At 47.2% G+C, this 17,973-nt stretch overlaps 1 protein-coding gene and 1 long non-coding RNA gene across 2 annotated transcripts in view; one reads left to right on the top strand and one right to left on the bottom strand.

Moving 5' to 3' along the window:
* The window catches only part of LOC144754161 (uncharacterized), a 638,643-nt gene that overhangs the window by 145,033 nt on the left and 475,637 nt on the right, over positions 1–17,973 (bottom strand). The window lies entirely within an intron of this gene.
* The window catches only part of LOC144754156 (E3 ubiquitin-protein ligase TRIM39-like), a 75,179-nt gene that overhangs the window by 51,578 nt on the left and 5,628 nt on the right, over positions 1–17,973 (top strand). The window contains exons 4-5 of the mRNA XM_078641738.1: positions 682–704; positions 16,344–16,396. Coding sequence (XP_078497864.1) covers positions 682–704; positions 16,344–16,396 — 76 coding nt within the window. The remainder of the gene's footprint in view (positions 1–681; positions 705–16,343; positions 16,397–17,973) is intronic.

Below are 17,973 nucleotides of genomic sequence, written 5' to 3'. Positions count from 1 at the left end.
TTAGTAATGCTTCTGTTCGTTCCTTACTCTTCTGAAGAACACTCTTCTGGTATCCCTGCTGTTCATTCTTACTCCTGCAACGCCTGTTACCTGTAATACTATTAGTATAATAAAACATGGCACACCAGGATCTACAACCAGGGCTTCTGGCAGATTATTCACTGTTAATGTAATAAAAAAGTGGCAGAAAACAAAGGTGGAGAACAACTCTCATAAGGGCGAGCTGCCTCTGTCTTCTTGGCTCTGATTTTACTACCTCTGAAGCCAGGGGTCGCACAAGGAGTGCCAGGAGTCACAAGGGGCAATCCAGGATTCTCAGCTGCGACCCCTGGCAAGCCCTAAATAATGCCCATGCATGTGACCCTGTTGAGAACATCATACAATGTGTCAAGTGAATCCATTCAGAATATCAGAATGTGCTGTGTTTTGTGACTCCATTCAGAATGATGCTGTGCTGTGTCATTACCATTCAGAATATCAGTTTCTGCTATGTCATTGATGTCATTCTGAATGTCACATTCTGTGCTTGGTCATGCAATGCCATAGAATGGTCTGTGTCATGTGACCCCAGCCACTGTTTTCTAGTCATAAATCGATTGAAGTGTTTCACTCCTACAAATACTACCATAACTTTAACATCTTCTCTGGAAACTGATTTCACTTTGTTTCTCTGTTTTGCAGGATGTCAGAAGCACCCTTAGCAGGTAAGGCTGGTTTATTATTCTCCTGTCCGTTTGTAAGGCACAGGTCTCACTGCTGCAGTGTGTAACTGCCACTACTAAGTTCACACAAAGTGTTAGTAAACTTTCAGATTCTCATAAAATCAATTTGTATCCTCAAAAAAACTCTTAAGTCCTCAGAAAATACCTTTGATTCCTCTGAAAACTTCCTTGTATCATCAGGAAATGCTCTTAAATTTTCCTAAATCCCTGTAAGTCATCAGAAAACTCCTTTGAATTTCGAAATAATTGATCCAGAAATTAGCTGCTGTCCTCACAAAACATATTTGTATCTATAAAACCTACCTGAAGTCCACAGAAGAGTTCCCTGTACACACAGAAAACTAATGCACATTCTGGAAACTTCCCCTCCGGTTTCCTCAATTAAGAGTTGTGGAAAAACTCATTAAAAGTTTCCTAACTACAATGCCAATCTTTAAAACATCCCTTCTGTGCTTCCAATCAGCATTGAAATGTAATGAAAGCCATGTTCAGGCCTCCTTCATTCGTAAATTCCCTCCAATTAGAAAAGGTCTCGTGCAGTTCTCATAAACCTCACTGTAATCCTCAGATCTACTCCTAGTCCTAAGAAACCTCTCTCCAGTCTGCAGTGACCTCCCTCTAGTCCGTAGCATCCTGTTGACTCTTCAGAAGCCTCATTTCAATCCTCAAACCTCTGGCCAGGCACCAACTCCTTCTTCAAGTCCTCTGAAACCTCTTTGTGTGTCTTCTCAAACCTCATTTCAATCATCCGTTCTTTTAAGGTCTTTATGTATCATTTTTGGTAACAATACAGATTCAAACAATAAACATCAGCGGCTCAGCGTCCTGTCGTATTACATTGAAAATATGGGGTGTGGTCCTGGGGCATCAGATTATTGTCATTTTTTAATTCTAAAATAAGATAAAGAGACATTTGTTTACAACTATTGCACCGTGGTCACACCGTTGGCCGGGGTGTCTGTCCACACACGTCTCTGTTCCTGTTGGATGAGGAGGGTGGCTGACCCTATCCCTCTCAGCCACCTTCCCTCACCTGCAGAGACTGCCCCCACATCTTAATTTCCTGTCGAGTGTCTCCATTCCAGAGGGATCCTTCCACGGGCCTCATTTCAATCCTTAAACCTGTAAATAAGTTTCCAAACCTTCACCATGAGGTGACACTCACAAATATGCTGCTTGTTTACTGGCTGGTCTTGTAACTCATTATTAGCAGAGATTAATGAGACATACATTGCACTTCTCAATGATGAATTTTGTTGTGTTGCTAACAATATAATCTCCTCAAAGCCTGTACGGATACATGCCATCTAGATCACTTAATAAAACAATTCAAGATGGTGGTGGAACACATATGATATTTACACATGTTTCCAATACTGAGGTTCCGGTCAGTTTCATGAGGGATGTGCGGCCTTGGCAGTTTGTCTGTTGTGGCTCAAAAAGGTGCAAGGTATGGAAGTTCAAGCGGCGTGTGACAAATAAACTGGCTCGGAGGTGCAGGGGGAGGTTGCTTCAGGTCTTGGCTGCCAAATGGGAGAACGAGCGGTCGCCCCTGTTAGTCCGGCGGATGCGACTGGTGGCAGCTGGGGATCCGTATCGGAGTGTCCTGGTGGGCTGGTGTAAGGTCATGCGTTGGTTGAGGAACGCAGGCCCTTCATTGTGTGATGCCTTGTATGACTTGTATTGTACTGGGATCTCTTCATGACTGGTGGCCAGTGGAGTTTCCTGAGGTGAGGGGTTATGTGCGTCCGTCTGGGGAGGTCGAGGATGAGCCTGGCCGCTGTGTTCTTGATCGTCTGAGTTTCCTCATGATTTGGACTGTTATTTAGAGACACAATAACGTATAGTGATTTATAAATGAAACAAATGCAGTGCTCTGCAAGAGTCCTTCCAGTTCTGACACATTGGGCTTATGAACAGATGAATCCAGAATAAACAAGAACAACCAAAACAATGACCTGCCCGTAGTAACTTATCTCTCCATCTTCGGGCATGTTTGCGTAATGTTTCCTTGGCGCTGTGTTACTCAACGTCCCCTTTGCGTAGTGTCCACGCTTATTCACATTCTTAAGTAGTCTGCGTACACCCATGGAATATCATGGTACGCCCATTAGCGGTATGTATGGTTCGCTATATATATAGTTGCCCACGTCTCGACCAGGCGAATCCTCAGGGTCACTGCCCTCTATCTGTTGCAGCTCATTTAAAAGGTTTTCCCACCATGCTGCTATGGGTTCTCGACGCAGTCCTAACGTTTCTTCACGCTTGATGGAGATGCTTTCTGCCTTGGCCCATGCTAACAATGAGTGACGTCATGCCTGAAGATGTGGTGGGTCCGCCGCTTTCCACCGTCTAGTTAGGAGCCTTTTAGCTACTATTATCCCCAAGTCTAGGAACCTAGACACTACTTTGGTGTTAGGCGTTCTCCTGAATTGATGCAGGAGGTTTACGGACCATTCAAAAGGTAGTGCTCGACCTGTGCATGTGTGTAATATCCTGGTTATCGTTTTCCAGTACACTCCTATTCGGGGGCAGCTCCATAACGTGTACTAGTTCAGCTCCTGGGGGGTGTTGTGTTTGTTTCTTGGGGTTGGTAGGATTCCTCAGGGCGACTTCCATCAGCGCTTGCTGTGATCCAGTTAGTGAAGTTGTCCACTGCTTATTCCGTGTCCAGGTGGAGGTGGGTAGGTGGAAGTTGAGGAGTTTGATCCAGCGTTGTTCTGATGCTTTGGACCGGCTGCGAAATGTTTTGTTGGCAGTGGAGGTGGAGGTGTTGAGGGGTTCTGAGACGAGGAAGTGGGCGCAGTGGTGGTTAGTCCAGGTGAGCTCTTCAGTGTGGGAGTAGTTCACTCTGTTGCTGGCTGTAAAGATAGGGTCAAGCGTGTCTCCTACGATGCAAATGATGTCGGCAACTAATTGCTCAACTTTGAGGTTGGCCATACTTTCTAGGATGTCAGCCGTGTTGGTATCATCAGTGTTTTCAAGGTGAAAGTTGAGGTCCCCTAGGAAGATGGTTTCACCTCAATGGTGATATGAGCAATGAAGTCGGAGATTGGGTTGCAGAAGGGAGGGCGGAGTCCCGGAGGTCTGTAGGCGAGGGTGTCTCCGAATGTGGTTTTGCTGTTCTTTTGGAGTTGGAAGTTGAGGTGCTCCATGAAGGGGGTGGTGTTGTCTGTGGTGGTTGCACATTTGAGAGTCTATTTGTGCATTATGGCTGTGCCGCTGCCGTTTCTATTGGTCCGGTCTGTGTGCGTGATTTTGCATCCATCTGGTATGGCTGTGGCAATACTGGGTGCTGATGCGGGGTTCAGCCAGGTCTCTGTGATGAAGACTGTGTCTGGGGTGGTGATGATTTTCCAGATTTCTGTGGCGTCTTTTCCAAGAGAGCGTGCGTTGTTCAGCAGGCAGTTGATCTCTCTGAATGTGTTGGTCACTGCCCTGCTGTTGAGTGTGAGTGACTTGTTGTGGCTGATGAACGTGGTGTGGTGTCTGTTGTTTCTCTTGTGATGCAGATAAATCGGCAATTCCAGTAGGAGAAAGGGCCGTTGGTGGTCCAGGGGGAGGCCTGGGCGCAGGAGGTGTTCTGACGTCCGGGGTCCAGGGCTCTGAGGGCCAGATGTATCAATATAGTTATTTGCGATTCCCTATTTGCGAATCACAAGGATTCGCAATTAGGGAATCGGTAAATGCAATGTATGAAGGTGTATAGTACACCTTTTGCGATTCCTAGGGGGTCGCAAATGACCTACCTCATGAATATTAATGAGGTAGGTCGCAATTTGCGACCCCCTAGGAATCGCAAAAATCACGGGGTTGATAGCCTGCTGAGATCACCATGTCCGTGTTTGCTTTTAAATAAAGCAATCTTTTTTTTGTAAAGCAGCCCGTTTTCCTTAAAGGAAAACAAGATGCTTTACAAAAGGAAAAATGATAAGATTTCTTTTGATTTTTAAAGAGTAGGTTCTTAAAAATGGTTTTACAAACATTCACAAAGGGGAAGGGATCCCTTGGGGACCCCTTCCCATTTGCGAATGGGTTACCACCTGCTTGAAGTAGGTGGTAACATGCAAATGTTTTGCCACCGCAAATGCGGTCACAAATCATTCATACATTCCGATGCGATCGGTATTAGGAAGGGACAACCTAAACACACCCCTTCCTAATACCGAATCGCAAACCCATTTTGCGAGTCAGTAACAGGTTACCGAATCGCAAAATGTGGTTTGCTGCATCTAAAAAGCAGTTTTTGTGTTCTGGCAGATCTGCAGAATCTGTCCGTTAGTGAATGCAAAAATGCTTCATACATCTGCCCCAAAGTTCGTCTGCTGTGAAGCTCAGGCGGTCCGTGGTGGGTGGAGACCTAGTGCAGAGCGAGGTCCATGCACAGCATACCCACTGTGCGCGTCTGCTGCGTGGGTGCGCTGTGGTCAACATGCCAGAGGACTGGGTTACTGGCAGGAGGGTGCCAATGGTGCCCATAAGGGGAGACAGCAGGCACAACGGGGAGCGAGGCGGGAGGCGAGGCGTCGGGAGCGGTAGGCCTCCAGGCAGCGGGAGGGAAGTCCCAGCAGAGCCGGGGGCAAGGGATTGGTGGGGGCAGGCAGGAACAGAGGGAAGACGAAGAAGCTAGACTGCAAGGTCAAGTGCAGCTGGCCCAGGCTACCAAGGTCAAGAGGGGCGCAACTGGGCAGTAACTACTGGGAGTCTAGTGCAGGTTGGGCTGAGGGGAGAGCGTCGGGCACGGTGTCATGGGGGACAAGGCCACGGAGCACTTTCACTGAAACTGTGGGCGTAAAAGGGGTGGCCCAGCCTCCTTCTGTTTCTGACGGGCATGGACGGGACCGCCCTTTGGCTGGGTTTTGCCTGGGCACCACCTTCACAGCTCCCGCGAGGCGGGAGCCGCAGAAGGAATTAATATGCTGCCGGAGGTGTGAAAATGTGCCAGGCCCACCTCCCGGAGGCTACTGGGAACTTTAGTTCGCTGAGGCTGATGGCGGCGCTGGCTCTGGCTCCTGAGTGGAGCTCGGAGAGTCGTGAGGCAGGAGGCAGGAGTCCGGAGGCAGAAGTAGAAAGACTTTTGGGCCTGTGGGTGAAGAGGATGCCCAAGAGATCATGAATGGACAGATGGCGAGGATGGAAGGCATCTTGGGTGGTCTGGATGTGTGCATGCAGAGTGGAGCAGGCTGGTAGTCCGAGTCACACCTCGAGGCTGGTGCCTAAGGTGGCGATACTGCAGGGAGGACACGTCTGCCGCAGCCAGGTGTGATGACCTGTGCTGCAGTGATGTAAATGTAAATGTGTTTGTATTTATATAGCGCCTTCTACCTAGAGGTCTCGTAGCTCTGTATTCATACCGCTGTGGAACCCTTCCTGGATTTCCTGTGAGATTTACACTCCTGGGCACCCCCATGGTAAAGCCAGGCATCCAAGCGCTGCTGGGGCCGTTGTGGAGATTAAGCAAGCTATTGCCCAGAGTCACAGAGTGGGACCCATGATTAGAATAGGCACCGAGGCGAGAATTATCAGGTCCGGGGAGATGGAGTCCAAGAGCCGCCGAGGCGGGAATTGAACCCTGGTCCCGGGCCAGACCTCTGCATCAGGATCTGCCACTCTAACCATTGAGCCACGCTTCTCCACAAGGCAGTTAGTTAGGCAATTAGGGTTCATACCCCGTAACAACTTGCACGCCTCCTGAAGGGCAGTTAATCATACCTGTGATGGTGGAGATTGAGAATGACGGGTGCCTGCATGCAATTAAAAAAGAAAGCATCCACAATCAAAATGTCCCTTGTTGCCAAATAGATGGGGATACTTTAGTCCCCAAGGGGGCAGAAAGAATGTTGAGGTCACATTGGCGGTGGAGGCTAGGCATGATGTGTAAGGGGGGGGCAGGCCACTCCCACACATTGTAGCAATACAAAAGCTCCCTGGTGTCTAGTGGGCTTTCTGCCCCTCCCACTGGAGCTGATTGGGTTAAAGACTTCTCCTCTGTCCCTTGGGTTGGACAGAAAGACTATTACGGTTCATTTGAGAGGGTGGGTTAGGCCCAATGCCAAGGTCGGCAGATCCCACCCATTTCTCCCCCAAACAATCATCCCTGGTATCTACAGCGGTGCCCCCCCCCCTTACAGCAGGTAAACAAAAGAAGAAAAAAATGAGAATAAACCGTGGTTTATTATGATTTTATTTTGTGTCCTGGCATCTGGGAGGTGGGGCCAGGGGGATAACAGGCACTCACGGGGAGTTGTATGACCTGTTATCAGTGCGCATGAGAGTTTGACCGGCCGTCTCAGTCATGCCAAACCATCAAGAGCACTTTACATGTTCTCCACGCAGCCTGCATTACAGCCTAGGTCAAGAACATGCCCATGCACACAGTCCATGGCTGAGCGCCGAACCACGGCAGCCAGACCAATCACAACTCTTCACTGCAGCGTTGTGATTTGCTCAGGGGAGCCTGAGTGCTTCCTCACTTCTGGTCGAGGAGAGACGTCATTACGAGGAGGGACGACTAGAAGAGACGTGGTGGAAAGAAGGTAGATTACATTTTTCTTTTTTTTTACTACCCTGCTCCGTGCCAGCCCCACTGGGTGTATAGTGGGTAAAAAACACCAATATGCCCCCACAGAAGTAGAAAGACTTCTGGGCCTGTGGGTAGGGGGGTGCATTACCCATTGCCAGAGGGGAGCGCTCCCCCCCCTCCAAATATAATCCCGAGTGGTCTAATGGGCTTTCTGCTGCCTGCTGGGGGGAAGAGCGGACGAAAAAACCTCATATCTACGACCGACTAGTTGGTACAGGCTAGGCCTAGTGCCTCGGAGGGCAGCTCGCACCCATTTTGCCAAGAGGCCCAAGACCAAACGCCGCTTGTGGGGCCACCTCCGTAATGGGAGGACTGCTTGACGCTGCAAGATATCATGGTGCTGATCCAGGGGATAAAGTCCTCATTGGAAACACTTATGGACTTGGTCACGAATGAGGTATCCGTAATGAGGGCGGATCTGCGGAACATGATCTCACGAGTGAAAGAAATAGAAGACACTACCACCTCTCTCGACCTAGACACTAAGACCCTCAAAAGCCAAGTTCACGATCTTTGGAAGGCTAATGCTCCAATGGAGGCCCGGCTGGAGGACTTTGAACGTAGATTGCTACACAACAACATATGCATACTGGGGGTTCCGGCACACGCAGAGGGGCCTGCAGTAGACCTCTTTGTTTAAGATCTGGTGACCAAGGAGCTACAGCCTCGAGGCCTGTCTAAATACTTTTTGGTGCAACGGTCCCACCCATTCCGGGGGGGGCAGCCCCATGACCTATCATAGCCTGAATTTTTTACTTCAGAGACCGGAACGTGATATTAAAAACTGCCCGCAGGGCACCCCCAGAGACTTGTGATAATGTACAGATAAAATGTTTTCAGGACTTTACGCTCAAAGTTCAGAGACAACACCGCAACTTTCTCGAAGTCCAAAAAGCGGTGAGGGACAAGGCAATTAAGTGTGCACTGCTCTTCCCTGCTAAATTACGAGTGGAAGCAGAGGGAAAACCATGGTTTTTCACATCCCCAGAAGAGGCCTGGGAGTGGTTGGATGGTTGGAGTACTGTCAGCAAGCAGGGGGCTACGAACTGGCTTGGATGACGATGCCATCCAGGAGATTCATCAGGATAACAGACCCAGGTAAACACATCAGGAGGAAACAAGGGAACCTCCTGAACACGATCCATGAACAGAACGCAAAGAGCTGTTTTGGGCTATTTTCGCACTATGAGACATCTCACACAGCAACATGGAACTGTGTATGGCACAGGCCAGGATTGAAGCACAGACCACAGACTACTGAGATATGGGAGGCAGGAAACCTATGAAGATGGCAGAAATATATAGATGCAATGGGATGAAAGACGAAAATTCTATTTAAATGTGTTGCACTACTGTGGGATTTAGTTGTGCTCTTTGGTACCAGTTATGAGAGAGGCCGGGGTGCAGTTCGTTGGGTAGTCCACGGTTCCTGTACTTGTTTCATGTTGGGGTGTGGCGATGGGCACTCTGCCGAGTTTGGTGGCAGGCAGTTTTGAGTTTGCTGTGCAGGGAGGCGGGATGGAGGGTTTCAACATTTATAAGGGAATGTGTTGTGTGGAATTTAATGTTCTTTCTCTTGACGATGTGCTCCACACATATTGTAACGTAGAGACTACACTTTATCTATATACGGACAGGCCCGGTCCCGCATGGCTACCGACAACACTAGGCCCTTGGAATGATGATGCGAGCAGTCTCTGATATCTGCATCCTATCCTGGAATGTGAAAGGATTGGGAGACAGACTCAAGCGGGGTAGTGGTTCAATATGTTAAACGGCATTCACCTGATGGTGGTCCTACTACAGGAGATGCATCTGATGTGTAACACTTGCAAAGCCCCAGACGGCAGGGTCACAAGTTGGTGATACATGCAGGTTTCACAACAAGCTCTAGAGCAGTAGGCATTCTATTAAAAAAATAATTGCAGTTGACAATGAAGCAATCCCCTACATAGATACACAGCCCTCTCTGGGATATGGGAGGGGGAACTAATGAGTGTCCTATCAGTGTGTAACCATCTGGCCTCGCATTGCAGCACTCTTCTGGACTTGGGTGAACTCCTATTAGGGGGTGGCTTTAATATGACCTTGCGTGATTCACTTGACTGTCTACCCCCACGCCACGTGACCACTCCCCACACACATTTGATGGACTTCTTTACAGCAATGGGGTTGGAAGATGTATGGCAAACATACAATCCCATCACTCAGAATTTTACATTTCCCTCGGAGGCTCATTGGGCGTCTCTCCCGTATTTCCCTCCTACTCACTTCGGCCCACCACATCTCTTGATTCCGAGAGATGCACCATTTGGCTAGGGGGAAATCTGACCGCTCCCCCATTTGGGCTGTATATATGGCATTGATAAATGGAGCAATCAAACGCAGCTATATGCAAATCAGTCTTGACCCTGTGCCTCATGGGAACAGTCCAGCCCAAAATGCCAAACCAGGTCTTCCCTGAAACAAGCATCCTGAGACCGGTTTCTGGGTAACACCCTTCATCAGCCAGGCTAGCTTGAATTCAGCGGCAAAATGAGCTAGGGACCCACGTCTGGGCATACCCTACCAACTTAGTACAAACACAAGGAGATGATAGACGGAGCACCACAACTTTTCAGACACTCACCCCCAGTCACAGATCTGGGTTGAATCCATCATCATTCTTTAGCTCACTACGCTGCCTCAGTTCAGACCCAGCTATATGTAAATCGGTCTGACCCAGTGCCTCATGGGAACAGTCCAGCCTGAATTGCCAAGCCAGGCCTTCCCTGAACCAGAAACAAGCATCATGGGACCGGTTTCTGGATAACACTTTCATGAGCCAGGCTAGCTTAAATTCAGTGGTAAAGTGAGCAAAGGACCCACGTCTGGGCATACTCTGCCAACTTAGGGCGAACAAAGCAAACACAAGGAGATGATGGACGGAGCACCACAACTTTTCAGACACTCACCCCCAGTCACAGATCTGGGTTGAATCCATCATCATTCTTTAGCTCACTTCGCCACCTCAGTTCAGACCCAGCTATATGCAAATCAGTCTTGACCCTGTGCCTCCTGGGAACAGTCCAGCCCAGATTGCCAAGCCAGGTCTTCCCAGAACCGAAAAAAAGCATCCTTCAACCAGTTTCTGGGTAACACCCTTCATCAGCCAGGCTAGCTTGAATTCAGTGGCAAAGTAAGCAAGGGACCCACATCTGGACATACCCTGCCAACTTAGTGCGAACATAGCAAAGACAAGGAGATGATGGATGGAGCGCCAAAACGTTTCAGACACTCACCCCCAGTCATAGATCTGGGTTGAATCCATCATCATTTATTAGCTCTCTTCGCAACCTCAGTTCAGACCCAGCTATATGCAAATCAGTCTTGACTCTGTGCCTCGTGGGAACAGTCCAGCCCGAATTGCTAAGCCAGGTCTTCCCTGAACCAGAATCAAGCATCCTGGAACCGGTTTCTGGGTAACACCTTTCATCAGCCATGCTAGCTTGAATTCAGTGGCAAAGTGAGCAAGGGACCCAAGTCTGGGCATACCCTTGCTCACTTTGCCACTGAATTCAAGCTAGCCTGGCTGGTGAGGGCTGACGCTCACAACCCTCTCTCGTCTTGAGGCTGAAAAGATCCAGGGCTTTGAGCAAAATTCCTCCATAACTCTGGGGATTCATATCCAGATTCAGGATCTCTAGACCGTTCTTTTTTACCCTAAACTTTAATGGCAGCGGTCCCTAAAGGGGAGGTCCTCCCTGAAGCATCCCTGTTAGAAAACAGAATATTAGATGACTACATGGTATGCAAAGCAATCTCCTTAACATATAATAAACTTATTAACCGTGCATCAGACACATTGCTTCACCTCCGGCAACGTTGGGTACTGACTCAGGAGACATGGAGGATGAGGACTGACTGGTAGCCCTAGCCTCTCCCAAAGAGATGGCGATCAGATCACGATTTCGTCTGGTGCAACTCAAGATACCACACAGGGTTTATGTCTTTTGCAATACATTGGTCAAAATGGAAAGGAGACTGATTCAGCTTGCGTGCGGGGGTGTGGGGGAGAAGGCACCTCTTACCATATACTCTGGCACTGTTCAGCAATACAGACTTATTGGACCTCAGTGGTGGCCTGTATAAATAGTGTCAGAGGCGGGGGCTCGTCTCCCTCGGCGAAGTGCTGCCTCCTGAATGTGTGGGAGGCCACGGATCGGGGCAGCATGGAGCTAATATGAGTCACTTTAGGCCTCATGGTCCCCAAAAGGAAGATAGCAAGATTGTGGAGAACAAAATCACCACCACAGCTCAAGGATTGGAGGCGTGATATGGACTGGTGATGGTGGCAGAGAAGGTGATCTATGGGGTTCGCGGTTGCCCCAGTAAGTGGGAAAAGATTTGGGGTCACTGGAATGAACTTCTGCTCTGCTTCAGAAATGAGGTCCTCTGCAATGGCCATGGGCGGGAATGTAGTCACAAATGTATGTAGTGATGTAGACTTATGATAACGTTGAGTTCCAACTTGTGTGAAGTGGGGGATCCTGTCTCTATTATGTAATCTACAAAGCCTGATGATATTGATTGGATTTTCCTGTTGTCACATATTCAATAAAAAGATGTGATAAAAAAAGAGTCTACACTCTGTAAGCCTGAACCATGTCATTGTCCAGGTGTCGTGTTGCACGAGTCATCACTGTAACGCTATACCATCTCAGTAGCCAGGCATCTTATTACAGGAGTCTACACTCTGTAAGCCTCTAAAAGGCATTGTATTACTGGTCTGCACTTTGTACACCTATCCCATGTCAGGAGCCAAGCGACATATTACAAGAGTCTACAGCCTGTGCCATGTCAGGAATCGGCATCGTATTACAGGGGCCTACACTCCGTACGCCTATACCACGTTGTGGTCCAGACGTTGTAGTACAGGAGTCTACAATCTGTAAGCCTATAACTTGTCAGAAACCAGGCATCCTATTACAAGGGCCTACACTGTGTACGCCTTTACCATGTAAGCATCTATGCATCGTATTACAGGGGTCTACACTCTGTAAGGTTACACCATGTCAGGAGCCAGGTGTCATATTACAGGACACTATACTTTGTAAGGATACATCATGTCATCAGCTTGGCGTCATGGTGATGGACAGAGTTTCTGAATGATGCAGAATCGATTTTATTCACACTAAGTGTGGGAGGGTATACTCAGACGTGAGTCCCTTGCTCATTGCACCATCAGGATTCAAGCAAGCCGGGCCGACGAAGGCTGTGATGCCAGAAACCGGTCCCCGGAAGCTTGTTTCCTTCCCAGTATAAGAATTGGCTTGGTAGTTTGGTTTACCCTGTTCCCATGATGCACTGGGACAGGGACAGACTAATTTGCATGTACCCAGGTTCTGAGCTGGGATGGTGCAGTGAGCTAAGAAACGGTGATGGATTAAAACCCTGATCTCTTGACTGGATAGGAGTATTCTGCATCATTCAGAAACTCTGTCCATCACCACCCCCTTTTCCAAAATCGATTTTATCCACACTAAGTGTGGGAGGGTATACTCAGACGTGAGTCCCTTGCTCATTGCACCATCAGGATTCAAGCAAGCCGGGCCGACGAAGGCTGTGATGCCAGAAACCGGTCCCCGGAAGCTTGTTTCCTTCCCAGTATAAGAATTGGCTTGGTAGTTTGGTTTGCCCTGTTCCCATGATGCACTGGGACAGGGCCAGACTAATTTGCATGTAGCCAGGTTCTGAGCTGGGATGGTGCAGTGAGCTAAAAAACGGTGATGGATTAAAACCCTGATCTCTTGACTGGGTAGGAGTATTCTGCATCATTCAGAAACTCTGTCCATCACCACCCCCTTTTCCAAAATCGATTTTATCCACACTAAGTGTGGGAGGGTATACTCCGATGTGAGTCCCTTGCTCATTGCACCATCAGGATTCAAGCAAGCCGGGCCGACGAAGGCTGTGATGCCAGAAACCGGTCCCCGGAAGCTTGTTTCCTTCCCAGTATAAGAATTGGCTTGGTAGTTTGGTTTGCCCTGTTCCCATGATGCACTGGGACAGGGACAGACTAATTTGCATGTAGCCAGGTTCTGAGCTGGGATGGTGCAGTGAGCTAAAAAAACGGTGATGGATTAAAACCCTGATCTCTTGACTGGGTAGGAGTATTCTGCATCATTCAGAAACTCTGTCCATCACCACCCCCTTTTCCAAAATAGAATTATCTAGCTCTCCAGCCAAGAGCTAGGAATTCTTGAACTGGAAAGCATAACCATTCTCATGCAGAGCTTTTTTCATGAGATCCTGGCTCCCCAGGATGCCCATATACAGCTTCCGACCCTCCCTTGCAATTTCTGCAAAAGCGTTTTGGGGAAAGGAAGTGGTTTAGTGTTAAACAAGACGATCACCTTAGGAAGAACCAGCATCCTAATGATGTTCACCCTCCCACAGATACTGAGGGGCAGATTTTCCCACCTTTGAAGGAGATCATCTCTATAATAGTGCAGCTTAAACACGAAAGATCTTTGTCAAACAAGAGACAAGAGGCATTTGGCAAAACAGGAACAGTTAGTTCGATTAAACATAGCAGCCGGGAGAAGAGTTACAGGCACAGGGTCAAATTTCAATCACTCTGTAGCAGTCTTATAGAAAGTTCATTATTAGCAGGAAAATTATTCTGGCGATCCTTGTATGGTGAGGAATATAAGTTGCTGCCTCTGGAGCCATAAATGATTTTAAATGGATAATCCAGGTGGGCCTCGACCTTGCATGGACACAATGCGGCCAGTGGGTAACGTGTCCCGATGTCTGGCATGGGGAGCGCCCGATTGCTGTGTTCTGATTGGCTATATGCCCATTACAAAATAATGGGGTAACCCAATAATAATTACCAGATAACAATAATTGCCAGAAGATCTTGGTACAATGAGGTAATGAACAAGTGGTCCACGACTGCTTTAGAGAAGAGTAATTTATAATTTATCATGTGTGTGTTGCTTAATTAAGCCAAACACTGGTAAGACATACCAACAATGAACACAACAACATACCCTGCTATCTAAGATAGCATTTTTCAAAACGTACAGTCAATGTAAAACACAAAAGCGCCAAAGAATTGTTTAAGTCTAGTATATTTAATTTCATATACTTGAAACGGAACAAAAGGAAATTTATACAAAAGGAAGGTACAAAGATTGCTCAAGGGACGGGAGACGAATGGGTGTGCTAGTGATGGGTCGGGAAAAGTGAATAGTCACTAATATTCAGAGTTTATACATTTTTAATGCTTAGGCAATGGACTGGTAAAGAGACCAGTACAGAAAGGCCTGTCCCAAACAGATTATTTATAAGATTTTTTACAGGTTTTTTGCAAATGCACAAATGCAACATCAAGCGAAGGGGGGATGGGATGAGATACAGGCGGTTGATGGGTGTGGTGCGTCGACGTTTCGACTCGGCTTGTGCGTAGAGGGTGACTTATACCTCCGCTGTGAGTCTTCTTCAGGACGAAAGGGGGGCTGGGGGCAACCTAGGGGTGAAAGATCAACTGTCGGTTAATTGGCGCCTATTACCCAATCCGGGAGAGAATTGAGTGACGGTATAGTCCTGGCCTAATCCTGGTGCAGTTCTTGACAGATTAATTCAAATGTCTGATGACCATGTTCTAATTAATTGACAGTTTAAAATACAGGTGAGGACTTAACAAGGTGGGCCCCCATGAGTGGATTTCAGCTCACTACTAATGGGTGAGTGCAGAATCAGAGTAACCTCATACCCTGTGCCACATTGCATAATTGTATGCATACTAATTTTAGTATTGGTTTTTCCACAGAAAGCCCTGACAGAGCCATTAACTACTCAACCTCCAGTGGTTTACCTGAGATGCCTGTGTGGCACCAGGATTAGGTCAGTACTATACCGTCACTCAGTTCTCTCCCGGATTGGGTAATAGGCGCCAATTAACGCACAGTTGATCTTTCACCCCTAGGTTGCCCCCTCTTTCGTCCTAAAGAAGTCTCGCAGTGGAGGTATAAGTAACCCTCTATGCACAAGTCGAGTCGAAACGTCGACGCACCCCACCCATCCACGGCCTGTATCTCATCCCATCCCCTTCGCTTGATGTTGCATTTATGCATTTTTAAAAAACTGTAAACATTTTTATAAATAATTTGTTTGGGACAGGCCTTTCTGTACTGGTCTCTTTACCAGTCCATTGCCTCGCATTAGAAATGTATAAATCCTGAATATTAGTGACTATTCACCTTTTCCTACCCATCACGAGCACCCCCATTCTTCTCCCATCCCTTGAGCAACCTTTAGTCTAAATTAACTTTTGATCTGGTTCAAGTCTATAAAATTAAATATACTGGACTTAAACAATTCTTTGACGCTTTCGTGTTTTACATTGACTGTACGTTTTGAAAAATGCTATCTTAGATTGCAGGGTATGTTGTTGTGTTCATTGTTGGTATGTCTTACCGGTGTTTGACTTAATTAAGCAACACACACATGATAAATCATAAATTACTCTTCTCTAAAGCAGTCACGGACCACTTGTTCATTACCTGATTGGCTATATATTCCTAACTAATGAGGCATCTGAATTTATGGTGTTTTCGGAGCACGTGTAACCCCTCCAGCCATGTGCATTATTGGGGCCAATCTCCGGCTGTGCGTACTTTATATACACAAGACTCCACCAGAAGCAGATGTAACCTGTTAGTCAGCCCCCTGCTCACTGAGCTGACCACCGCTCATAGACAACCCAATATGAAGCACTCTGTGGACTCACATGAAGCACACTCGTCTCACTGAGCTATCTGCCATAGAACACCCACATCCTGCCCTAAGATGTTAAAGGTGCTTTTGGAGATCATTAAAGCTTTCACTGTTGTGTATGAACAGTAACTCACACTGAGCTCTAGTCCGCAGGCGCTGCTCTTAATACTGAATCTTATTTCAAATACAGGTCTTATGTGATGTTCATCCTTTGTTCCTGTAGCTGTCATTGCTCTTTAATACAAAGATGATGTGTGTGTTATTTATTACAGGTGTAATAATGTGAAGATTCAGTGCCCAGAGATGGTGGTGAAGATTTATAAAGGTAAATATCATTGACGATTAGCTCTGTATGTTATGGTTCATGAAAATGATTTGGTATGGTATGGTTTTGTGTGGTATGGAAAAATATGATTGGATGGGATGGTGTGGTGTGCTATGGGCTGGTATGGTGTAATATGGTATGATGGGATGGTGTGGTGTGCTATGGAAAGGTATGGCATGGAATGTTATGGTGGTATGGTATGGGGTAGGAAGGGATTAGATGCGATTGGATGGTGTGGATTGGAGTTTTATGGAATGGTATGTTATGGCGGTATGGTATGGAACGTTATGATGGGATGGTGTGATGTTCTATGGGGCAGGATCATAGTATAATATGGGATGGCATAGAATTGCACCTCAGAATTTGGTATTTACTGCATAACACATTCTGTGCTCCAGAGTTCTAGCTCCAACAGTGACCTACCACATGCTTCTGCAATGACCCAGCACATACTGACCTAGGGCATGCACCTACACTGACCTATGGCATGCACCTACACTGGCCTAGCACATGCATCTACACTGACCTAGCACATGCATCTACACTTACCTAGCGTATGCACCTACACTAACCTAGGGCATGCACCTACACTTGCCTTGGGCATGCACCTACACTGACCTAGCACATGCACCTACACTGACCTAGCTTATGTACCTACACTGTTGTAGTTTGTGCACTTACCCTGAGCTACCCCATGCACCTACACTGACCTAGCGCATACTTCTAATCTAACATATGCACCTATAGTGGCGTGGTGTATGAACCTACACTGACCTAGCACATGCACCCACGCTGGCCTAGCGCATGCACCTACACTAACCTAGCGCATATATTTACTCTGATGTAGTGCATCCATCTACAATGCAGTGTAGTATATGACTGGAACTGTATACCTTGGAGTAGATCTGTCATTCTGTACCATCAAATGCAGTGTACTGACTAGTACTGTATTCCTTCGAGTAGCTCTCTTGCTCTGTATAATCTAATATAGATTACTAACTAGTACAGTATGTCTTGGATCAATTCTGTTTTCTGTACAATCTAATGCACTGTACTGGCTATTACATTATAGCTTGGAGTAGCTCTGTAGCTCTGTACCATCTAATGCAGTGTACTGACTAGTACTGTATACCTTCTAATAACTCTGTACCATGTAATGCAGTGTACTGACTAGTACTGTATAATTTCTAATAACTCTCTCACGCTGTACCATGTAACCCAGTGTAGTGACTAGCACTGTATACCTTCTAATAACTCTCTCACTCTGTACCACGTAATGCAGTGTACTGACTAGTACTGTATACCTTCTAATAACGTTCTTACTCTGTACCATCTAACGCAGTGTACTGACTAGTACTGTATACCTCTAGTAGCTTTCCTTCCCTGCAGCATCCATTGCGGTGTACTGATTGCTACTGTATACCTTTGAAGTATTTGAAGTAGCTTTGTCACTCTGTGACTTCTAATAGAGTGTACTGACTAGTACAGATCCCCTTCTAGCACCTCTGAGATGCACCCCAGTTGCAGAACATTCGCCCCAAGATTTCTCATCCTTTTCTACCTGAAGGACAGCTGTC

The sequence above is a fragment of the Lissotriton helveticus genome, chromosome 5_1 (genome assembly GCF_964261635.1).
Source record: "Lissotriton helveticus chromosome 5_1, aLisHel1.1, whole genome shotgun sequence".
Classification (NCBI taxonomy): Eukaryota; Metazoa; Chordata; class Amphibia; order Caudata; family Salamandridae; genus Lissotriton; species Lissotriton helveticus.
This window is presented reverse-complemented; position numbering and strand designations above follow the sequence as displayed.